Genomic DNA, 24926 nt, shown 5'->3' with positions numbered 1-24926 from the left:
CAATCTGTTCAAGAGCATCTGAGGCCACAGCGCCACGGTCAGGCTTCTACAGTACACACACACAGATTTGGACACATACTCACACAGATATGGACACACGTCGCTCACACATACTCACACAGATATGGACACACACACACACACACAGATGGACATACACACAGATATGGACACACGCTCACACATGCTCACACATACTCACACAGATATGGACACACGTCGCTCACACATACTCACACAGATTTGGACACACGCTCACACACACACACACACACAGATATGGACACACTCTCACACATACACACGCTCACACACACACACACACAGATATGGACACACGCTCACACACACACACACACACACACAGATATGGACACACGTCACTCACACATACACACACACACAGATATGGACACACACACACACACAGATGGACATACACATCGAGTTATGGACATCATCACACACACACACACACACACACACATGCAGTCAGTTATGATGATGAGGCAAACTGACATGGCTGTTTAGCCAACATCGCAGAGCTCCAACATAAACAGACACAAATCCCCCCCCTCCTTAATACTATGTTTAGTCATTCAGAAACCTGCCACTCTTGTGTCTCATTCTGTAGCTCTCTTCCCCCCTCTCTTCCCCCCTCTCTTCCCCCCTCTCTTCCCCCTCTCTTCACCCCTCTCTTCCCCCTCTCTCTTCCCTCTCTCCCCCCTCTATTCCCCCTCTCTCTTCCCCCCCTCTCTTTCCCCCTCTCTTCCCCCTCTCTTCCTCACACCCACACACTCCTAGGTGGAGCTCAAGCGTCTAAAGAAGGAATTCCACTCGTTCTGTGTGGTGTGTCAGAGCTGTCTGTCAGTGGGCCAGGCTGAGATCAGAGACCAGGTGAGATCAGAGACCAGGTGAGGTCAGAGACCAGGTGAGGTCAGAGACCAGGTGAGAGCAGGGGGGGGGGGGGGGGGAACAATCTGACAAGGATGACAACGACGGGCTGTTTTTGTAAGGCTGCTCCAAACTAGTTGGTAGAGCTGCCTGGTATGGTAGCAGTCGTCACCCAGTGTGGGTGTGTGGGGGGGATGATGTGTGGAACTCGACTGTGTGTGCGCATGCGCGGGGTTAGTGGTGGTCTAGTGGATAATGAGTTGGACTGGTGATCGGAAGGTTGTGAGTTCAAATCCTGCCTGAAACACTAGTGGGCTCTTGAGTAAGGCACCATTCTCAGCCCATAGTGACTCCAGGGGGAATGTCCCTGTAATTGTAATTGTAAGTCGCTTTGGATTAGAAGCGTCTGCTAAATTCTAAATTCCAAATTCTAAATTCATATCATCTCCCCAGGCGTTTGAGCAGCTGTGTGACCTGTTGCTGCTGCTGGGTGTGGGGGCGATGAGGTCTCAGCCCGCCCTGCGCACGCTGGCCTACCCCCCCTCCGACTCCCTCCGCTCTGAGATGGCCGCCTTCCTCCTGGACTATGTCTTCACTGAGCCTGAGGATGACGAGCTGCTTGGTAGGGAACATTACCTTACGTTACCAACATTCTCTCTCTCTCTCTCTCACCCATCCTTCCTGTCAATCTCTACTGTCTCTATTGCAGTAAAAAAAAAAATATGAGTGGGACTCAAAAAAACGTAAAAAATATATTATATACCGGTGTATATGTTACGGTATATGTGGGAATACGGTTTATGTCGGCATTTCCCGGGGACATGGCAGCATAAAACGTCGACTTGGTACATGCTGGCATGTCTAACCCTAACCCTAGCACCCGAGCACCTAACCCTAGCACCTAACCCTAACCCTAGCACCTAACCCTAACCCTAGTTTTCCCACATGTACCGTATTCCCACATGTAGTGAAGTGAAGTGAAGTGAAACTTTATTTATATAGCGCCTTTCGTACACGGATGCAACTCAAAGCGCATTATATATATATACATCTCACATCTCATTCCTCTTTTTGTGCCCGCCCCCCCCTCTCTCTCTCTCTCTCTCTCTCTCTCTCTCTGGATAATGTCTTCTTTTGGCTCCTCTCTCCCTCAGATTTTTCAGAAGAGGAAGAAGCGGAGGAGTTGAACATATGTCGCCTCCAGCGGAAGAGAAACCAGGAGTTGAACATATGTCGCCTCCAGCGGAGGAGAAACCAGTTGTCTGGCTTCTGTAAACTGATCTTCTATGGAGTCCTGGACCTCAACGCTGCCACAGACATTTTCAAATACTACAGCAAGGTGGAGAAGAGAGGAAGGGAGGGAGGGAGGGAGGGAGGGAGGGAGGGAGGAGTGGAGAGGATGAGGGCAGAAGGGTGGAGAGGGTAGGGCCTGAGGGAGGAGGGGATGAGGCCCGAGGGGAGAGAGAAATGGGTCAGAGGGAACGATAGAAGAGAAGATGATGGGAGGGAGGCAGAGAGGGGGATGAAGGAGAAATGGGAAGAGAGTAAGAGGATGGAAGAGAGGATGATTTAGAGGGAAGGAAGATGGAGAACTGGAGGAGAGAGAGGAGGAAGAGATCACCAAAAAAGGTAGCACTGGAAGGAAGAAGTGTGTGAGAAGGTGGAGGAGGGGTGAGAAGTTGTTCTTAGTATCAGTGAGGGGGTGGAATGAGTCAGAGGAGAGAGAGAGAGAGAGAGAGAGAGAGAGAGAGAGAGAGAGAGAGAGAGAGAGAGAGAGAGAGAGAGAGAGAGAGAGAGAGAGAGAGAGAGAGAGAGAGAGAGAGAGAGAGAGAGAGAGAGAGAGAGAGAGAGAGAGAGAGAGAGAGAGAGAGAGAGAGAGAGAGAGAGAGAGAGAGAGAGAGAGAGAGAGAGAGAGAGAGAGAGAGAGAGAGAGAGAGAGAGAGAGAGAGAGAGAGAGAGAGAGAGAGAGAGAGAGAGAGAGAGAGAGAGAGAGAGAGAGAGAGAGAGAGAGAGAGAGAGAGAGAGAGTGGGTGAGAAACGGATGGAAAGTTGAGAAAAGGATTGATTAAACACAGTGGTCAGAAGAATGAGAGGAGGATGACGACTCATTCTGTCACGTGTCTCTCTCCAGTTCTACAAAGACTACGGTGACATCATCAAGGAAACCTTGAGCAAAACCAGGCTCATCTGCCCCACGGAGAGCGCCAGCACTGTCTGTCTGACTCTGCAGCAGGTGTGTGTGTGTGTGCGCGTGTGCGTGTGTGTGCGCGCGTGTTTAAATAAACAATACCTCTGTATTACTGTGTGTAACTGATGAGGGGTGGACTACTAATAGGGTGTGTGTGTGTGTGTTTCCTCAGATGCTTGCTGCGCTGGCTCCAGAGGAGCGTGGTAGTGAGGAGTTGGGAGAGATCAGAGAGCTGGCCAAGAGACTGGCTATGAGCTTCGCCGTTGACCTGCACAGTGTCCGCAAGCCACTGATTACCCTGCATATGTCAGTAACACACACACACTCACACACACACACACACACCTTCGTCTCTCTGTCTCTATCTGTCTCTGTCTCTCTCTCTCTCTTTGTGTCTCTATCTCTCTCTCTGTCCCTGTCTGTCGCTTTCTCTCTGTCTCTCTCTGTCTGTCTCTTTCTCTCTCTGCCTCTTTCTCTCGCTCTCTCTCTTTGCCTCTTTCTCTGTCTCTCTCTCTCTGTCTATTTCTCTCTCTGTGTCTGTCTTTCTATCTCTCTCTTTCTCTGTATCTTTCTCTCTGCATCTTTCTCTCTTTGCCTCTTTCTCTGTCTGTCTCTCTCTCTTTGCCTCTTTCTCTGTCTCTCTCTCTCTCTCTTTCTCTCTGCTTCTCTCTCTCTCTCTTTGCCTCTTTCTCTGTCTCTCTCTCTTTCTCTCTCTCTCTCTCTTTCTCTCTCTCTCTATTTCTAACCTATGCAACATGGTGCAGTTTGTGCCACGTTTGTGTAGAACCATGTTTGGGTTGTTGATGTGTTCTCAGGAGCGGTATCCAGTTTGCGCTGCGCGACGCGGTGAAGGGGAAGGAGCCTCTGAACCTGCCCTTCCTGGAGATCCTCAGCGAGTTCAGCTTCAAACTCCTCCGTCAGGACCGCATTCAAGTGTGAGTCTTAACACACACATACATACACACACACACACACACACACACACACCCCACACACACACACACACACCACACACAAACACCACACACAAACACACACACACACACACACCACTCACACATACACCACACACACACACACACACCGGCAAACATGAACACACGTCTTCATCCACACAAGCATCTATACATATGACTTGACATATGACATATATGATAGTGTGTTTGTGCACACAGACACTCACACAAATATTCAAATAACCACCCAATCAATCATCCCCCCTTTGCCCTCACTTGCAATAACTTCCACACCGGAACTCACACAAGATGTAGTAAGTACACGTGACATTAATATGATATATAAATACTTGTAGGTTGTTCTTACTCTTTTTCCTCCATCCAGCCATCCATCCATTCGTCCCTCCCTCTCTCTATCCTCTCCAGGTCACGTTTCCTGAGAGCTGAGCTTCCCTCTGCTGCCCCCTCCTGGCCGTCCTTGAGTATGTACCAGCGTTCTCTGGGCCCTGCTAAGTCCAGAGGAGAGGAGGAAAAGGAGAGCCCAGCACCGTCCCCCCGTAGCACCCCTGCATCCACGCACAGGAGGACAACACCCCGGGGTGGGTAACACACACACACACACACACACACATACTCACACAGACATTTACACACACACACACACACACACACACACACACACACACACACACACACACTCACTCGTACTCGTACTCGTACTCACACTCACACACACACACTCATACTCACACAGACATTTACACACACACACACACACACACACACACACAGTCACTTGTACACACACACACACACACACACTCACTTACACTCATACACACACACTTTTAAATGTTTTGGTTTGTTCCAAAAACTTGACAAAAAAGAAAATGACATTCCATAAACATATATACAGTCTCCGTAATATCACAGAAGTACATACTATTTGGGAAAAGTGTGTAGGCCAGGGTTTGTTTAAATGAGAGAGGGGCCTGATTAATTAAGGCTGGGGAGGTGGCTGCTAAGGATTTAGGAGGTTTAACCTTTTGACCTCTCTCTCTCTCCAGGCTCAGCAGCGTCCAGTGCAAGCGGACGAGGGGTGTGGCGGGACAGCGGCAGCATCCACTCCCTGCCGACCCCCACCCTGACCTCCACCGTGGAGAGAAGGGCGCCCAAGCCTGTCGCGCGAACACCCAGCAAAGCCGCGCGAACACCCAGCAAAGCCGCAGGCCTGTCCTCCAACCTCGAGCCCGAGCCTGATGATGATGATGATGATGATGGTGATGATGATGACGACTTCTCACAGGGGTAATTTCTGAAGTGTGCGCTTGGAGCACCCTGCATGGATTTAAAAAGCCCACCTGTTTACACCAATCATCTGCTTAAGTCCATGTGAGGACAAATGTGTTACACTTCAGGGGGGGAAGAATATCCTTGTGAGTGGCCTGAGGTGATCCAGTGGTCTAGCGGTCTCCACGGTCTATAGTGCGCACATAATGCCCCATGTCGGCATGGGTTTGAATCCGGCCCCATGCCCTGCTGACATGCCCTCTCTCCCTTCTTCTCCTCCTTACTTTCCCGTCTGTCTTCACTGTATCTGTCCAATAAAATAAAATATGAGTGGTACTATAATAATATAATAAATGTAAAAATCCCTATGAGAAGTCATCAGTAGGGGCGCTTAGGTGGCGTAGTGGATTAAGCGCTGACCATGTACCGCAGGGCTCCCGGTTCGATTCCAGTGGACATATCCTGCATGTCATCCCTTCTCTCTCTCTCACCCATCCTTCCTGTCATAATCTATACTATATCTGTCATTAAAAAGAAAAATATGAGTGGGACTGCCCCACTCAGTTTATTTATTTTTTTAATTACAAAAAGAAGCCATCATTGCTCTGGGGCTCTCCCCAGGTGTAGATGATGAAAGGGGCTAGAGGGTGGTTGACCAATGACGTTGTGACGCTGTGTGTTCTCCAGGTCACTGCAGCGCATTGGCAGAATGGAGCTCAGCAGGGGGCGCCAGGCCTCCACTGTCCAACCCAGCCCCGTTGAGGGTGACCTGGACTCGCATCTTACACTGTAAGTGTGTGTGTGTGCTAATAGACTCTGTTGAGAGAACATTGTGTGTGTGTGTGAGAGAAAGAGAAAGAAAGAAAGAAGCCAGAACAAAAACAGTAATAGACTATGTTGAGAGAAACACAAACACATTGTGTGTGTGTGTGTGTGTGTGTGTGTGTGTGTGTGTGTGTGTGTGTGTGTGTGTGTGTGTGTGTGTGTGTGTGTGTGTGTGTGTGTGTGTGACAAAGAAGCCAGTAGAGCACGGCTTCTCCTGGTACAGTACAAGTGCTTGAGGTTTGAACGACCCTTATGTTATGTCTCCCAGGCTGTCCCTGATTGAGGAAGATGAGGATGAGATAGAGGAAGAGCCTGAGATCGATTACTTTGAGAGCGATGACTCTGACAGAGAGACCTCCATCACACTGGTAACGCACCAGCCCACTCAGATCCAACCATGGACTTCAACAAGACAAATAACAACATCTATTCATACTAGTTAAACAAAAAAAGGAAAGAGGGCGTATTTGGTGCTCTGACCCCAAAACGTCTACACCCCACTATCTACTCCTGTGGTCTCTCACCTTTCATGTTCTTTCCCTCTTTTTCTCCTCAGCCATCCACCCGTCGATCCACCACCTAGAGGGGCTGTTTGAGTAAGAGAGTGGAGAGTTGAGAGTTGAGTTGAGTTGAGTTGAGAGTTGAGTTGTTGTTTTTGATAACTCCTATCAGTTGAAGGGTTAAATGCACTTGACTTTTTGTTGTTGTTGTTGTTGTTGTTGTTGTTGTTTTTGTGTTTTTAATGTTAAATCAAATACATGTCTTTGTTCTTGGGATGAAACATTCTCTCAGGAGATTTTCCTTGTTTATGGTTGTATTTCCTTACTATTTCAGATTTATTAAACCATTACACCTTTCTGAGCATATTGACAGTGGTGGTGTCTTGAAAATGTGTTTGATGAAGGTCCAGATCATAAGACACGGAGAGATAAGAGATTCACTTACTGCCAGATAAATAGGTGTGGGGGATATGTGCAAGATTAACACTTTTTGGTCAGCCTGAGTAGTGTAAAACTGGACTATGGGAGTAATTTGGACGTGGCAACCCTAGTGTGTGTTCATGCATGCACATGAGATGCTATGGTCATGCTCACATCATCATCATCATCATCATCTTCTTGCCTACGTCAATCATTCTGAGGAAGCAAGATATTTCCTCATTGAACCGTCACAGATCTGAACTATGCAAGGTTGCAAGTATTGTTTGCTTTCATTGTACATGTGTGCCCAGCATGAGATCAGGGGGGTATTCATTCCATCAATGTCGCTAAAGGAAAGTCCTGGCATATTTTTTATTTTCCTTTAGCAACGTTGATGGAATACCCCCCGGGGCGGGGTAGTGTCATAATGAGACTTTGTGAAGACAGCCCCCCAACCTTAATCCTCGGGGTCACAAAACAAGTCCTCTTTTCTTATTGCTCTTTTCTAAACCAAAGATTTGCCATTTTGTATGAAGTGAAAACAGAAAAAAACACCTTTCCAACTGACACTGAAGGCTGACTCGTTTCCATAGCAACACAGCTCTTAAGTGAACCTTAGCCAGGGGGGGAAGGTGGCTAACTTTCTAACCTCAAAATAAGTCGGTCTTAATTGTTATGCAACAGGCAGTCTTAATTAGACTGGTCGAACCTGAGAATAGACCGGTCTTAATGTATGTTTATGCAACTGGCCTCTAATGTGCGTCTTAGTACCAATCACAACTTTTCGCGCCACTACGCACTACTTTGTTGAGTCACGTGACAGGCCAACGACCGCGGTTCTCCCGCCACAGTGAGGCCACGCCTTGAGTAAGAGAATGACCCGTTCTGATTGGTTACCGGAGACGGCAGACTCGCGCCAGTTTTGCACAGGCTGCATTCGTCAATTCGCTCTTAGAACGCTGGAGCGCACAGTGGTATCAACGTCATAAAGGGACCAAGACATCTGATTGGACAATAGGCATTCCTTGAGTGGTGATCAGATTTCCAGAGCGAATTTACGAACGCACCCAAAGCGTCCTGCAACTCGGTGAATGAATTGTCTCCGGTGACGGTGTGAAGACACGAGAAACATCCGTTTTTAAAGTTGAGCAAAGTAAATACGGATTGTACAAGTCCCGTTAACAAGTATATCGTCACCTGTGATCGGCAAGCATGGCCCCTAAGGATTACGTGGCAGAGAAAGGTAGGTGTTGTTTTCCCGGCGTTCCTCATCCAGACAGTGTGTGGTTGAGTTGCTGCTACTGTTCAATGAACACAACATGCAAGCGACCGGCTGGGGATGAAGAGCTCTGTCATGTTAGACGATGCCTAACTAATAACTTAGCTATCCTTCTTGACTTTGGATTTCAACAACGGTGCCACGTTTGACCACTTTTCACCAGGGTAACTAATCCTGTTGGCCAATGGTAGCTAAAAAACCCAACCCCGTTTATTAAAGCGTTTCATGAAGCACACACCGGACTGTCAAAGTTATAAAAACCAGTGTCTAGAACTTTTACGTCTACTTGCGTTTAGCTAGAAACTTTGCTAGGAGTCTAGTCCTACTAGAAGGTTTAAACCCGAGCAGCATTCTTTGCTTGTCAGGCTTCAAAACTACCCGGATGGAAGTTGCGATGTCCCTCGTCGACATCAGACAAAGAATGAGGCTGGAGGAGCACATGGGGATGGTAGTGGGGGGTTGTAGTAGTAGTGGAACTAGAGAACTACTCCGGTTACAATGGCGATCGGCAGTTCAGCCATACTGTCACCAAGATTATAATAAACCCATGCAATGTCAATCGTTTACAAAGTATTGTAAATTGCAGTGTGCACATTTAGCTCAACTTCTGTAGCTGCCAGTACTGCAGCAGCATTGTTGCAGATGGACATGGATGTTGTTGCATAACCAGCTACGACAGCAGAGATTTATCGATTGAGCAAAACCACCCAGGCTGGCGTTTTAGTGCCGTTGTCCAGAGAGACGCTGTAATCACACAGAGTGGCCATGTTGTCACCATTTTGGAAGAACACACAAGGGCTTTTATACGGGACTACTTTACGAGCGCAGGGATGCGCGGAGGATTTCTCGGGTGACGAGGCCACGGAGCCATGTGCTGCTTTGTTTACAACAACATCCACTAAAACATCCCGAACGCGCAGTTATGGAGTTGAGATGCACATTTTTGGCTCGAACGGGAAAGTAAGTAAAGTTAATCTATTGTTGGGCTTAAGTACTGCTTTCGTTTTACGAGTCAAATCCAGACACTGGTGCACTAGTTACGGTTCGTGCCTTTTTTTTTTAGTGGGGGTTATTTTTTCCTAAAAATGGACACTGGAGCCAGGAGCTTGGTAAACATTTACATGAACCTAATGATTGTACTGTAGTGTGTATATTAGCCTGGACGCACCCATTAGTTAATCAAAAGCAACATTGACGCCCATGTGTGTGTTTTAAAGGCACAGATCTTCATAGTGACTCATCCAGATGATACTTTTGCTCTGTTGCCCAACAAAGGAAGACCCGCGTGTTAGTCTCTCTGCCCTGGTCGCCTGGTCTCACTTATGCATGTGCGAACCACCAACTGGCCTTGAATTGAGATGTCATATTTGGACAAGTACAGGACAAGATGATTTTCTCTGTGTGTGTGTGTGTGTAGGATAACAGTTTATACATATGAAAAAGGCATGCATGGCCCGTATGGCCACAATGGAGGCTGCGTTCGTAAATCCGTTCTGAGAGCGCCGGGGCGCACACTGGGTACAACGTCATAAAGGGACCGAGTCGTTTGATTGGACAAGAGGCGTTCCACGAGTGCTGATCAGGTTCCAGAGCGGAATTTACGAACGCAACTGGAGGTTTCCACGGTTCACACCCAGATCCTCTGCCCTGTCCATAACAACATTTATCCTACATTTAGCAGACGCTTTTATCCAGAGACTCAGAACAAGGACATTTGTCTGAAGTCAGTGAATCATCTGTACATAAATCAGTGCTAGAAAAGGGAAGGGTTATTGTCGTTGTTTATTTATGTATTTATTTGTATTCATTATTGTCCTAAACGCCACTGTCTTCTCTCCCTCAGAGAAATGCAAGAAGTTTCTGCAAGAGTTTTACAGCGAGAATGACTCTGGAAAGAAAGTGTTCAAATATGGAGCTCAGCTTGTGAGTAGAGGACTGTTATATATTCCACACCTTTCTGCCCCCCAGGGCAGATGTGTACTGAATCCTAAATAATTAACAACTCTCTAGAGTCCATTCACACATGATGGAGAATGTTTCTAGATTTTGTCCAGGTATGGGTAATAGTAATAATAATTGATTACATAGACTGTGTCCATTGTTTAGCATACACATAATCACGTTATTAGATGTTTATTGCACACATTCACCAGCATTTTGGATGTTCAGGGTGGCTCATTGTGATGTTTTAGCTAGGATTGTTAGTACAGAGCCCTAGTGACTAAGTGTGTGTGTGTGTGTGTGTGTGTGTGTGTGTGTGTGTGTGTGTGTGTGTGTGTGTGTGTGTGTAGGTGTCTCTGGCCCACAGAGAGCAGGTGGCTGTGCAGGTTGACCTGGACGACGTGGCAGAAGAGGATCCAGAGCTGGTGGAGAGCATCTGTGAGAACACCAAGCGCTACATCGGCCTGTTCGCCGACGCCATCCACGAGCTCCTGCCAGAGTACCGCGAGAGAGAGGTACAGTACCCTCTTACCCACAATGCACTTGGTACGCCTGAGAGGATTGAATATTGGGGGGGGCAATCCGGAGCTTGTTTACACCTTCCAGATACCGTTGCACCTTCCTACACAAGTGCATATGGGGTAGAGACTGGGGGTTCAATTTGAGACGTTTTATTCTCTGACACCCCCCGCGCGCGCGCGCGCTGTTTCTTGCGATGAGACGGACTGCCTCTTCAACACACGAGTCCCTTGATATTATATCGGTTGCCATGTCAGGTTATTGATGATTTATGGCCATTACACCTGTCAGAATATGTCCTTACTTCTGTGCTTCACGCCCATGTCTCCTCTACCCAGGTGGTGGCTAAGGACTCCCTGGACGTGTACATCGAGCACCGGCTGATGATGGAGCAGAGGGGACGCGACCCCGCAGACACCCGGGACCCCCGCAACCAATACCCATCTGAGCTCATGAGGAGATTGTAGGTTCATGTCCACATATTCAACACGCCTTTGACTGACTGACTGTCTGTCTGACTGACTGACTAATTGAAACCTGTATCGTAGACAAAATATATTTAGTTATTAATATTATGTTATGTCCCGTATGCATGGATGGTGCTAAAGTGGAAAACAATATATTATGGTCTTCGTTTTCTGTAACCGTGTGTACGGAAACAGCAGGGGAATGACAAGGTTTCTCAATGACTTAGTGATGTTGTGTGTTGCTAATTTAGAACTTAAGTATACCCCGATGACATTTGATTTGTTATATGGTATGGTTATCATCTGGTCCAAGACATGGTTGATGATTTTTTTTTTGAAGTTGGTTGAATTTACTTTGTTGTGATTATAGAGGGATGGGTACTGTGGGGAGGGGAGGGAGGGGGTCTGAGTGTATGTACCGGTATATGACTGTGTTTTTTTGTGTGTTTTCGTTTTCTTGTATTTGTGTTAGAAAAGGTGACAAATTGATCACCCCCCAAAAAATAAGAGAGAAAAAATGTTTCGAAAATGTCTAAATTACAAGGCAAGAATCTTTTCTTTTTTTTTTTACGTTATTTTTTCTGGGTGGGGCGAACCGGGGACCCTGCGGTTACATGGTCAGCACTTAACCCGCTACGCCACCTAAGCGCCCCTCAAGGCAAGAATCTTAGTGGTTTTCCCATCTCACACCAGTTATGTCCCCCCCCCACAGTGAGCTGTACTTTAAGCCGCCCAGCACTTCCAAGCCTAAAGTGGTCCGTGACGTACGGGCCGAGAACATCGGCCAGCTGGTGATGGTGAGGGGGATCGTCACCCGCGCCACGGAGGTCAAACCCATGATGACCGTGGCTACGTACACCTGTGACCAGTGTGGTGCTGAGACGTACCAGCCGGTAAGAGAGAGAGGGCTCCGAAATCCTTGAAAGTTTGTGAATTTGAGAGAAGAAAAAAAATCAAGGTCTTAAATGTTTTTGAAAATAGAAATGGGTTCATTGAAAGTGCTTGAATTCCCGTCTCTCTCTCTCTCTCTCTCTAAAAAAATATATTTATTACAAAATATTTTACTTAGCTCCTCCTCTCTGTATTGCTTAACTTTACACATATTTCACAATATATTGTTTTGTTGTGCTGTGGTAGAGAAGGCAAGAGACCATCTAGTGTGCACACATTCAAGCCTATCTTTTTAATTGTTGTCTGTGAGTGGATTGTTCCTATTATATAAATTCTCATCTAGATCTCTCTCAAACTATGCTATGTTGGGTCCTTGAATTTGAGGGAATCGAGTCTTGAAAGTCCTTGAAAGGTGCTTGAATTTGATGTTTCAGAAGGTGTGGGAACCCTGATCACAGAAACCTAGTAATCCACTTAGGCACGGCATTCAATTACTAGATGGGTCTGTGTGTAGATACGTCTGTAGACTTGGCATCTAGTGTAGAAGGTGTTTTTAGTTTCTCCTGCTTCACTCATTCCTTGTACTAACTGCACACTTTTATTTATTTTATATCAGATCCAATCCCCAACCTTCATGCCCATCATCATGTGTCCCAGTCAAGAGTGCGTCACCAACCGGTCCGGAGGCAGGCTCTACCTGCAGACCCGAGGGTCAAAGTTCGTCAAGTTCCAGGAGCTGAAAATACAGGAACATGTAAGGCCTTTATGAATGATATGTATGGACTTTATAAACGACATCTAAGGACTTTATGAACGACATGTAAGGACTTTATGAACGATATGTTCCTGTTTTGTGCATTTCTTCTTTGTGGTGCAAAGACGCCTTCTCTGTTGCACCCAAATGTATGATACAATAACAGCAAATATCTGTTGGGCCACAATTAATATTAAACTTTATCCAACTCAATGTAATTACGTAATGTCTGACAGGCTACGGCAAAGAACCATCCATGAATTGAATGTTCTAACTCCCTCTGTCCCGTCTCCAGAGCGACCAGGTGCCCGTGGGGAACATCCCCAGGAGCATGACCATCTACGCGCGGGGGGAGAACACGCGCATCGCTCAGCCCGGAGACCACGTGGGCATCGCCGGGGTGTTCCTCCCTCTGCTGCGTACCGGCTTCAAACAGGCCGTCCAGGTGAGTGGGCTACAACACCTCCAGTGAGGGCTACAACACCTCCAGAGAGGGCTACAACACCCCTAGAGAGGGCTACCACACCCCTAGAGAGGGCTACAACACCCCTAGAGAGGGCTACAACACCCCTAGAGAGGGCTACAACACCCCTAGAGAGGGCTACAACACCCCTAGAGAGGGCTACCACACCCCTAGAGAGGGCTACAACACCCCTAGAGAGGGCTACAACACCCCTAGAGAGGGCTACAACACCCCTAGAGAGGGCTACAACACCCCTAGAGAGGGCTACAACACCCCTAGAGAGGGCTACACCACCCCTAGAGAGGGCTACAACACCCCTAGAGAGAGCTACAACACCCCTAGAGAGAGCTACAACACCCCTAGAGAGGGCTACCACACCCCTAGAGAGGGCTACCACACCCCTTGAGAGGGCTACAACACCCCTAGAGAGAGCTACAACACCCCTAGAGAGAGCTACAACACCCCTAGAGAGGGCTACAACACCCCTAGAGAGGGCTACCACACCCCTAGAGAGGGCTACCACACCCCTAGAGAGGGCTACAACACCCCTAGAGAGAGCTACAACACCCCTAGAGAGGGCTACCACACCCCTAGAGAGAGCTACAACACCCCTAGAGAGGGCTACCACACCCCTAGAGAGGGCTACCACACCCCTAGAGAGGGCTACAACACCCCTAGAGAGGGCTACCACACCCCTAGAGAGGGCTACAACACCCCTAGAGAGGGCTACAACACCTCCAGAGAGGGCTACAACACCCCTAGAGAGGGCTACCACACCCCGAGAGAGGGCTACAACACCCCTAGAGAGAGCTACAACACCCCTAGAGAGAGCTACAACACCCCGAGAGAGGGCTACCACACCCCTAGAGAGGGCTACCACACCCCTAGAGAGGGCTACCACACCCCTAGAGAGGGCTACCACACCCCTAGAGAGGGCTACAACACCCCCAGAGAGGGCTACAACACCCCTAGAGATGGCTACAACACCCCTAGAGAGAGCTACAACACCCCTAGAGAGAGCTACAACACCCCTAGAGAGGGCTACAACACCCCTAGAGAGGGCTACAACACCCCTAGAGAGGGCTACCACACCCCTAGAGAGGGCTACCACACCCCTAGAGAGGGCTACCACACCCCTAGAGAGGGCTACCACACCCCTAGAGAGGGCTTGCTACCATCCATGAAGCTGTCGGTTAAAAAAGAAAAAGTTAAATTAAACAGTATAACTGTTAACCGAAGATACCTTTCTAAATTTTTCCAATGACTAACCTTGCTGGGTGGCATTCCATCAACATTGCTAAAGGAAAGTCTACTTCTCAAAAATAGACCTGCGTTTTCCTTTAGCGACGTTGATGGAATACCCCCCCCCCCCTATCGTTAAATCGGTTAAATTAAGAATTTGAGTTGTGTTTGCACTCCTTTTAGTGGTGTTTGGCTGCTGTTGTAATGGGTGTTTGTGTTTCCCCCCCCCCCCACCAGGGCCTCCTGTCAGAGACCTACCTGGAGGCTCACAGCATCACACTGATGAACAAGACTGAGGATGACGAGCTGGGAGCTGCGGAGCTTAACGCGGAAGAGCTGCGCCTGCTCCAAGGTGTGTGTGTGTGTGTGTGTGTTTGAGACTGTGGTGTGAGACTGTGGGTTTGGAAACAGCCCGTAGCCCCATAAAGTATAAACCTCCCCAGTGACCACCATCGTTTGTGACCACCTTAACTAACTGTGTTTGTGACCACCGTAACTAACCATGTCTGTCTGTGACCACCGTAACTAACCATGTCTGTCTGTGACCACCGTAACTAACCGTGTTTGTGACCACCTTAACTAACCGTGTCTGACTGTCTGTGACCACCTTAACTAACCGTGTCTGACTGTCTGTGACCACCGTAACTTTAACCGTGTTTGTGACCACCTTAACTAACCGTGTCTGACTGTCTGTGACCACCTTAACTAACCGTGTTTGTGACCACCGTAACTAACCGTGTCTGTCTGTGACCACCGTAACTTTAACCGTGTTTGTGACCACCTTAACTAACCGTGTCTGACTGTCTGTGACCACCTTAACTAACCGTGTTTGTGACCACCGTAACTAACCGTGACTGTCTGTGACCACCTTAACTAACCGTGTCTGTGACCACCTTAACTAACCGTGTTTGTGACCACCTTAACTAACCGTGTTTGTGACCACCTTAACTAACCGTGTCGTTTTCTCTTATGGCAGAGGATGACTTCTATGAGAAGCTAGCGGGCTCCATCGCCCCGGAGATCTTCGGCCATGAAGACGTGAAGAAGGCTCTGCTGCTGCTGCTGGTGGGAGGGGTGCAGCAGGCCCCCAAAGGGATGAAGATCAGAGGTAAGGACCACAGCAGGGATATCAGGGTATCCGCGGTGTCTTGAAAAGTATTAAAAGTTGATAAATCAAGACCCTTAAGTATTAAAAAGTCTTATCATGATTTTATGAGGTCTTGAATTTTGTTGGTATTTTTTTGAATTAGACTCTGTCCAAAGAGTTTGAGTCCTAAAAACGTTTAGTAAAAGTTTGTGAATGTATTAGTTTTATAAAAAAACTAAGATGAACAGGAAATCCTGTTGTATGATAGTGGTCTAGTCTATTGCAAACTAAAACTGTTAAGTTAAAAGTGTCACTGATGTAAACGGTTACAGCTCGAAGTGGCAGTGAGGTCTGAAAAAATATTGACAAGGTCTTTAAAAAGTCTTAGAAAGGTATTGAAATTAACCTCAAGATTCCTGTATATACCCTGGATATCCTGCACCACACCCCCCCCCCCCTTTTATGATGTCACTCTCCCTCCTATCCCAGCTGATGTCTTCATGTGTTCTAATGACGACGTGTTCTCTCCACCAAGGCACCATTAACATCTGTCTGATGGGCGACCCCGGAGTGGCCAAGTCCCAGCTACTCTCCTACATCGACCGCCTGGCCCCTCGCAGTGAGCATTAACCCCTTACTGTCCCTCTGTCTGCACGTCCTTGTGTCCTTTACCTGGGGTGGGGGGGGGGGGGGGTGTTCCATCAACGTGGCTAAAGGAAAATCCAGGCTTATTTTTGGCAAAAATAAGCCTAGATTTTTCCTTTAGCCACGTTGGGGGGGGGGGGGGGGTGTTCCATCAACGTGGCTAAAGGAAAATCCAGGCTTATTTTTGGCAAAAATAAGCCTAGATTTTTCCTTTAGCAACGTTGATGAAATACCCCCCCCAGGTATGAAATGAAGATGTAGACACCGAATAGGTGAAAGTAACATGCTGTATTAGCTACTGGGAATTCGCTTTCATCAGGCTAGTTCTTCCTCATTGCTACAGATGGAGGAGTTGAGACAAGGAGTTTATAAAGTGTTTATTGCTAAGCTAGCTAGCTAGCTAAGCTACCCCAAAGAGTCCTCTGGGGCCCAGTTGGTAAACGACATACATTATTACTTAGGGATGCACCGAAATGAAAATTCTTGGCCGAAGCCGAATTTAAGGAAACACTTGGCCGAATACCGAATACCGAATGTGTATCAGCAGTTTTTAATTTTATCATTGCATAAACTAAATACATTTTGCTTTTTATTCATGCTTCTCAAAGAAAGAAATTGAGATTGAAAAAAAATAACTTTTATTGAACATTCCAGCAGACATCAGTCTATACCAACAAAGCACAATAAATAAAATAAAGATGGCTGCGAAAAAGATGAGTATCTAAGAACTCTCCCACACTCTCACTGTAAACACTCATAATGGGTGTAAAAGGTGTCCTTTGTTTATTTATATATCTATATATTTATATCACTGAATATCTTCAACAAATTGCACTTCGTGTTCACACTGTAGAGAAAAAATGCAGTGCTACAAAAATAATAATGAACGAATCTAACTCAATGAAATGTCCGTATTCAGTTTATGAGAGATCCAGATCGGATCAGTATGGGTATTATCTTCGCCACTAGATGGCGCTGGAACTTCATCAAAACACGCCCACTATTCGGTGGTAAACATTCGGTGTTTTCACACATTCGGCCGAATACCGAATGTGCTTTATTTTGCGATATTCGGCCGAATACATTCGGTGGCCGAATGTTCGGTGCATCCCTAATTATTACAGTTAGTTTCATAATGTGTGCCTAGCCATGACCTCTGCCCCCCCCCCCTTCCAGGCCAGTACACGACGGGGCGAGGTTCCTCTGGCGTCGGTCTGACGGCGGCGGTGATGCGCGACCCCCTGACGGGGGAGATGACCCTGGAGGGAGGGGCCTTGGTGCTGGCCGACCAGGGCGTCTGCTGCATCGACGAGTTTGACAAGATGGCCGACGCCGACCGCACAGCCATCCACGAGGTGATGGAGCAGCAGACCATCTCCATCGCCAAGGTGGGTGACACGATGCCACGACCACCAGCGTGTCTGATGGGATGGTGAATGGACTGCACTTATATATATATATATATATATATATATATATATATATATCAGGGTTTCCGTTAACCGGTAATTCCCGGACTTTGTCCGGTAAAATTTGTCGAAGTCCGACAAATTGAAAACTCGCCGGACAAAATGTCCGGTGAAAATAATTCCCTCTAAGCACAATTTGAATACAATTCGCTAAAGTTCACATTTTGTATTCAAATTGGCTTTGGGCCACCATTCTCAGCGGAGCACCAAACACACACACACAACACTGCCCGAGAGAGAAGGACCCGCCCCCTCCAGCCAGCCTATAGGCTAACCAAAGGGGGCGGGTCCTTCTCTCTCGGGCAGTGCCGCGCGTGCACGAGTGTGTGTGTGTCCGGTGCCCAGCTGAAAATGGTGGCCCGAAGCGGAAAGCCTTAACTTTATCGCACAATAACAAGGATAACAAACGAAACGGACAACATTTACACTAAGATGGAGACAAACTTCAGCGATATGATCTAACAGCCGGTTTTCAGGACGACATACAGACCCGTATGAGCTTACAGGGCTATCCCCTAAGTATGATTTGACAGGCAGCTAAACGAAATGCCTTCCCAACCAGCGAGACCTGGGGGGTGTTCTATCAACGTCGCCAAAGGAAAACCTAGGCCTACTTCGCCAAGTCCCGCGAGACTCTTAAAAAGATCCAGGCATATCTTGATAGATCTCGCGAGACTTGTCAAAACAAGCCCAGACTTTCCTCCAGCGATGTCGATGGAACACCCCCCTGGTTATAGAAATGACGTTGTTTTATTGATAAAAAATAAAAAAAAGGGTAAAACTGGAAAGAGAAAATAGAAAACGCACATTAATCCCTAACAATTTAACAAACTTCAGTTAACGTAATGTGGAGTCCGTTCATTGATCGATGCTGTCTGTTCAGTTCCCAGTGAGGCGCCCGTTCAGCGCTGGACCCGTTCAGCGATGGATTTGACGCATGGCATAGCGCGCATGCGTCAAATCATGTTATATTATTATATAGCTCGCATCTAATCGTATCGGATGAGAAATAGACATTAAATGGCATATATAGGCCGCTACACAACAGTAATCACCGCGACAAACAGCTATATTAGATTTGAAGAAAAAAAAATATGATTTTGGAAAAAATTTTTTTTATTATATTTTAATATGATGACCGGAATATATCACGTTTGTCCGGTAAATCGAATTCTTCCCGGACACGATGTCCGACGGCAAATTTTTCTAACGGAAACCCTGATATATATATATATATATATATGTGTTATGGTACATGTGGGAACACGGTACATGTGGGAAAACTCGGGCTAGGGTTAGGTGCTAGGGTGACTTGGTACATGCTGGCATGTCTAACCCTAACCCTAATCTTGGCCGATCTGCCAACATTATGATCATTAGACTGCGGCTCTACCTCCTGCGCCACAGCCGAGACATTCTCTAGGTTCCTTCTCGCTTAACACCTGTAGAAATCTGCTTGTTTTGACGTTGCTCCATTTGTGAGGTAGAAGTCTAGTCTCAGATTGGTAGATTGGTAGGCATAGTGGGGCCTTCACAGATTGGTAGGCATAGTGGGGCCTTCACAGATTGGTAGGCATAGTGGGGCCTTCACAGATTGGTAGGCATAGTGGTGTCTTTGCTTCAAAGCTAGCAGGCTACCAGTCTGACTCTGAGTAGACTTACCCAACATCCAAATGTAAAAAGCAGTAAGTCTCTAGTCTCAGATGAGGCTAGTGGGAGATCTTGTTCACTGGCTGGTAATCCAACCGTTATCCCCAATCGAGGTTGTGAGCGACAACGGTCAAAAAACACCCTGACTTCTCATCTCCCTCCTCACCCATGAAAACATGAATGTGAACATGTCTGACCGCCCCTTCTTCTCCCCCTCCCTCCCTCCCCCTCCCCAACAGGCCGGCATCATGACCTCCCTGAACGCCCGCTGTTCCATCCTGGCGGCGGCCAACCCCGCCTACGGCCGCTACAACCCCCGTAAGACCATCGAGCAGAACATCCAGCTGCCCGCCGCCCTGCTCTCCCGCTTCGACCTGCTGTGGCTGATCCAGGACAAGCCCAACGCCGAGAACGACCTGCGGCTCGCCCAGCACATCACCTATGTCCACCAGCACTGCCGCCAGCCGCCCACGCACTTCACCCCCATCGACATGAAGCTGATGAGGTCCGTTTTATTTTTATTATTATTATTTGTTTTTGAAAGTTAAAAGGAGACACATGCATAAAATCACTGTGTGACACTCGATAACTAACGAGGATAAAACACAGACATGTCAGAGACCTATTTCCACTCTGGTCCTCTTCGACCTGACCGACAAGGCATCAACATATACAGTGGCAACAATCAAAACAACGTTCCACAGTGTCGTCTCTTTCAATTAAGCCAAATAACGACAGGGATGAAACACACACACACCACTACACTACACTGCTTCTGTTTACAGTGATGGGGGGGGGGGGGGGGGGGAGAAATGGCTCTATTTTATTCATCATTTTATTCATCAGTTTATAAAAACATTCCATACACACACATACACACTTGCCAACTGGCTGTTTTATTCTCATCGACATTTCATTTCATTTCATCATCTGAAAACAGACGTGCAGAGGTATTAAGTGTGTGTGCATTGCAACAGATTTTGTCATTGATGTGTAGTTCAACAAGGCTTGAGGTTGCCCATGTGGTAGTTTGACAACCACAACCCACCCCCAGATGCTACATCTCTAGGTGTCATGGTAACTGTATTGTGCCCCCCCCCCAGACGCTACATCTCCATGTGTAAGCAGCGGCAGCCCCTCGTCCCGGAGGCGCTGGCTGACTACATCACGGCGGCGTATGTGGAGATGAGGAAGGAGGCCCGCGTCAGCAAGGACTGCACCTTCACCTCCGCCCGTACCCTCCTCTCCATCCTCCGCCTCTCCACCGCCCTGGTGAGACCCCCCACCCCCACCCTAACCCCCCCCACAACCTCAACTCCGTTTTCCTTTGTTGGTCCTCCGCTGACGAATGCTTAGGGTTGTGGGTTCGATTCCCGCTGGGACCCTATATATATAATATATATACACTGAAAAAATGTATGCGCGCTGCACTGCAATGTGTCCAGCCCCCCCTATGTCCTAGACACTTGTGTAGATCGGATGGGTCTAAGCAAGATGGAGGCACTACCGTCTTGCTCATCCACCTGGTTCTTTGCCTCTCCGCCGTGGTCCAGCGTGTGCTAAAGTGCTTACAGTGGGTCGGTCCTGCCTCCCCTCCCTGGTCCAGTGTGTGCTAAAGTGCTTACAGTGCAGGTAGAGGCGCTGCCCAGCTTACCTGCAGTGTTAGCACTTCTTTCACAAGCTGGGCACCTGGCTTCACCACAACTCCTCCTCCTATGCCAGCTCACATCGACGTCGGTGGTGTGTGTGTAACGCGTTGCAAAGGGAGCGATCGTGTGTGTGTGTGTGAGCGAGCGAGCAGCCCTCTCTCTCAACTCTTGTGTGGTCCTCCTAGCCCCCGGGTGTCAAAAGTGCTGTTTGTGCAGGTAGCTGACTCACCCGCCCTACTGCAAAACCAGTACTTCACGACACACTGGCGGGCACTGTGCTACATGCGGACAACCACCAGAGGGCGACCTCAGCCGCTCCCTTACGCCGGGGTTGGCTTTATACTACAAACACACAGTCCAGCAAAGGTTTCTTCCATGTGCCTAAGAATTGGTGCATCATGTGTATTCTGTTTCTCCTTGTGAACCTCCTGATTGCAGTACTAATACCTCTAGGCTGCATTCATAAATTCGCTCTGAGAGCGCCGGAGCGCACTCTGGGTTCAACGTCATAAAGGGACCTAAAGTAATTTGATCGGATAAGAGGCCAACCATTCCAAGAGTGCCGCTCAGATTTCCAGAGCGAATTTACGAACGCAGCCAATAGTTACTTAGTTAGTTAGTGAGGATGTGTTTCTGTCTAGTCCTGGTCAGCTTTGCAGGGTGGGCAGTCAGCCTGTGTGCGTTGGAGCCGCTGTGCAAACCCATGCAAAACTGACTGTGATCGGAAATAGTCATCACTCCCACGTCACCTGTCAATCACAGCCCATAATAATGACCTACAGTGAACTCGTACCGTTTTACAAGCCAGTCACTGCGTTGTTGTTGCTGCCTATCCATGTTGACTTGACTGACTGACGTTGAGCTTCTTCAACCAATCAGAGAGACTAGCTGGTGTTGAGAGGCGGAGACTTGGGCAATTGCCGGCCATCCCATTGGGCATTGCACTTGTCTCGGTCTGACAGTGCCGGCACAGCGCTGCCTAGCAACGTCCGGTCGTCGTCGACGGTAACACCCAGTCTACGTTCGGCTCGATATGGGGGAAATCCTGTATGACATGAGTGTTTGTTTGTGCTGGAGACTGTTGTCGTAAGTGATCCTGACCCGTGGTGTCCCCCCTCCTCCCCCCCCCCCCCCCCCACCACCGCAGGCCCGTCTGAGGCTGCAGGACCTGGTGGAGAAGGAGGACGTGAACGAGGCCATGAGGCTCATGGAGATGTCCAAGGACTCGCTGCAGGCGGACAAGTCCAGCGCCACCAGGTCAGTCAGCAGTAACAGCAGCACCCTCCTCACTACCACACAGACACTTCTAAACCTGGACAGAGAGAGAACCAAAGCACCAAAACATTTTTTATAGTAATTCTTCTTCTATCACGACGACTGCCAATCGCCACTGGCCTGAACTTGATTACTTTTCCTGCTACGACTGGTGGATTGATGATTCACTTTCTTAGTCAAAATGTATTGATTGTAAGTCGCTTTGGGATAAGGCGTCTGCTAAATGCCAAACATGTCAATGTAAATCAACCAAACCGTACTAGGCTGACAAGGAAACATAGTCTTTTCCAGGACTGTTACTGCAACCATGGTGGATGTGAAACCAGGCCAGCACAGCTTAGCTCAGTCATGTGAAAAGGGGCGTGGGGCGGGGTTTATACCGCCAACCAGACAACCAGTCTAATGATACCATAGAATGATGTTATTATTTAAAAAGTTACCTGACCGGATGCCTATGGGTGTTAATGCTATGGCAGAGTAGGGGTCTGATCTGGGATGTTTATGGGCTAGGCAGAGGAGCTCTAATGAAACCGGCTACATACCCTGGAGGAAGCGGTAAAAATTCCTGTGGTTTTTATTATCAGTTCACACAGTGTTGATATGAGCAAACATTACAAGTCGTTGCCATGTTGTTGGCGTGTCAGCTGTTAAGCTCTTCACCACATCTCTCTCTCTCTCTCTCTCTCTCTCTCTCTCTCTCTCTCTCGTCTTCAAGTGTTTTTGGAGACAAAAACATTTGAAGACGAGAGAGAGAGTAGTTAAAAAATAAAAATAAAAGAGTGATCGGACAACGCCTGGTATTCTTTCAAAATCAACATGGCACAATCAGTAGGTAGATTGGGATGTAGAGTCGGGATCAAAACTATTTCAATTGAACATAATCCATCCAACAGGTGGGTATTCCATTAACGTCGCTAAAGGAAAATCTAGGCTTATTTAAATAAGTGTAAGGCGATCAACTTCTCCAGAATCGATTTAATTGAGTCGTCACTTACAAGCGAGTTCGTTTAATCTCAACGAGACGTCCTTGATATCACTTCTTAAGATGATATGATCCAATCAAATATTAGGCACCACTACTGAACTGTTCATTAAGATAATATTTATTCAAGCACATCAGCAAGCAATAATAGTTCATTTCCATGGAAAAGTGTCTTATCTAGCTTCACCTCTGCAGGCCTATCTCAGCTAGCCGTCAACAAGTTAACTGCAGTGGCTCCACCAAAAACAAGAGTCCCTCTCACCTCCGTACATAGTCTTTTATCCAATTCATTAAACATTTTGGGCTGGGTGATGCCCCCCCCCCCTCTATCTGGTAGTTTTCCAAGTGTCAGCACAAATCCGTTGCAGCTGCAGAAAGTCTTCTCGTTAGCATTGGCCTTCAATTCCTCTCCTGTGTGGGTGCGAGAGTGTATGTATGTTATCAGCTTGAGTGTCCTGCTAGCGTCTCGTTCCCATGGTGATATCGTACTTTGTATGAGCAGAGCATTGTGTCAGTGTCCTTATCAGAATGTCTTGTTATCAGAATGTCTTGTGAAAACACAACTATTGAAGTTACACAGTAATATTAGGATTCGATTTACAAGTTAGAAGAATAGACTTATCATTAATCATTAGTTATGAAAGTACAGAAAAATAGAATATTATAACAGCAGGTGTAAAATGGTTGTTAGCACATAGGTAAAAATAAGTAATTTACAGGCAGTTTGAATCATAAAACGTTCTTTTAGTCAGGAGCTTGTATTTCTTCTTGTCGCTCAAAAACAGAACCTCTCTTTTGGCTTTGCGTGACCTTCCTATTGTTCTCAACTGACCGCATTCACATATTATTTAAATGAGCACATAGTACATGATTTATCACTTCTAGTTATTGTAATACAAATTCCCAACATAAGTCCCGTGAGATATAAGCCTAGATTTTTTCCTTTAGCGACGTTGATGGAATACCCCCCAGGAGTACATTTAATCCGTCTCTAAAGAGACTAGATTCTTTTTTTCTCTCTTTTTTTTTTGCTCTAATCCAATCCCACCACTTCTAATCAAGCGTCCTTGGGTCTGAGAAAGGCGCTATATAAATATAAGATATTATTATTATTATTATTATTAATCCTCAACCTGTTCTCTCTGTTCTCCAGAACCCAGAGGCCTTCTGACGTGATCTTCTCCCTGCTGCGTGAGCTGGCCACGGAGGGCAAGGCCGGGCGCGGCGGGGCGGGAGGGGTGGTCCGCATGGCGGACGCCGAGCAGAGGTGCATCACCCGCGGGTTCACCCCGGCCCAGTTCCAGGAGGCCCTGGAGGAGTACGAGGAGCTGAACGTGTGGCAGGTCAACCAGGCACGCAGCCGCGTCACCTTCGTCTGAAGACGACCCACATGGATGGCTGTAAATAACAGCCTTCTAAAGACTAAGATTGGACCCTGACCCCCCTGCCCCCCCCCCCCCCTTGGTTTGTCATCATCAACAACATCATGAGAGACTTGATTTCAATGCGAACCAGTGGTTTCTGACTGTTTCGTGACAGT

At 47.5% G+C, this 24926-nt stretch overlaps 2 protein-coding genes across 2 annotated transcripts in view; both read left to right on the top strand.

The window, feature by feature from the left end:
• Positions 1–6736, top strand: part of LOC308153242 (cohesin subunit SA-1-like) — a gene marked incomplete at both ends in the record, with an annotated part of 205898 nt that extends 199162 nt beyond the window's left edge. The window contains 11 exons of the mRNA XM_080526326.1: positions 805–897; positions 1348–1516; positions 2049–2233; positions 3026–3127; positions 3255–3388; positions 3898–4017; positions 4465–4637; positions 5106–5346; positions 6016–6117; positions 6422–6521; positions 6710–6736. Coding sequence (XP_080382452.1) covers positions 805–897; positions 1348–1516; positions 2049–2233; positions 3026–3127; positions 3255–3388; positions 3898–4017; positions 4465–4637; positions 5106–5346; positions 6016–6117; positions 6422–6521; positions 6710–6736 — 1446 coding nt within the window. The remainder of the gene's footprint in view (positions 1–804; positions 898–1347; positions 1517–2048; positions 2234–3025; positions 3128–3254; positions 3389–3897; positions 4018–4464; positions 4638–5105; positions 5347–6015; positions 6118–6421; positions 6522–6709) is intronic.
• A 1549-nt stretch (positions 6737–8285) lies between these two features.
• On the top strand, positions 8286–24869 carry mcm7 (minichromosome maintenance complex component 7; the record flags this gene model as incomplete). The annotated part of the gene is made up of 15 exons (XM_080525427.1): positions 8286–8316; positions 10196–10275; positions 10644–10808; positions 11151–11275; positions 11992–12172; positions 12787–12924; positions 13220–13369; positions 14867–14981; positions 15606–15737; positions 16252–16335; positions 17538–17749; positions 19720–19985; positions 20584–20752; positions 22277–22386; positions 24540–24869. The coding sequence occupies 15 exons, from the start codon at positions 8286–8288 to the stop codon at positions 24763–24765; spliced, it is 2184 nt and encodes a 727-aa protein (XP_080381553.1). The 3' UTR covers positions 24766–24869.
• Positions 24870–24926: the final 57 nt, after the last annotated feature.

The sequence above is a fragment of the Nansenia antarctica genome (genome assembly GCF_963989245.1).
Source record: "Nansenia antarctica genome assembly, chromosome: 3".
Taxonomy (NCBI): domain Eukaryota; kingdom Metazoa; phylum Chordata; class Actinopteri; order Argentiniformes; family Microstomatidae; genus Nansenia; species Nansenia antarctica.
This window is presented reverse-complemented; position numbering and strand designations above follow the sequence as displayed.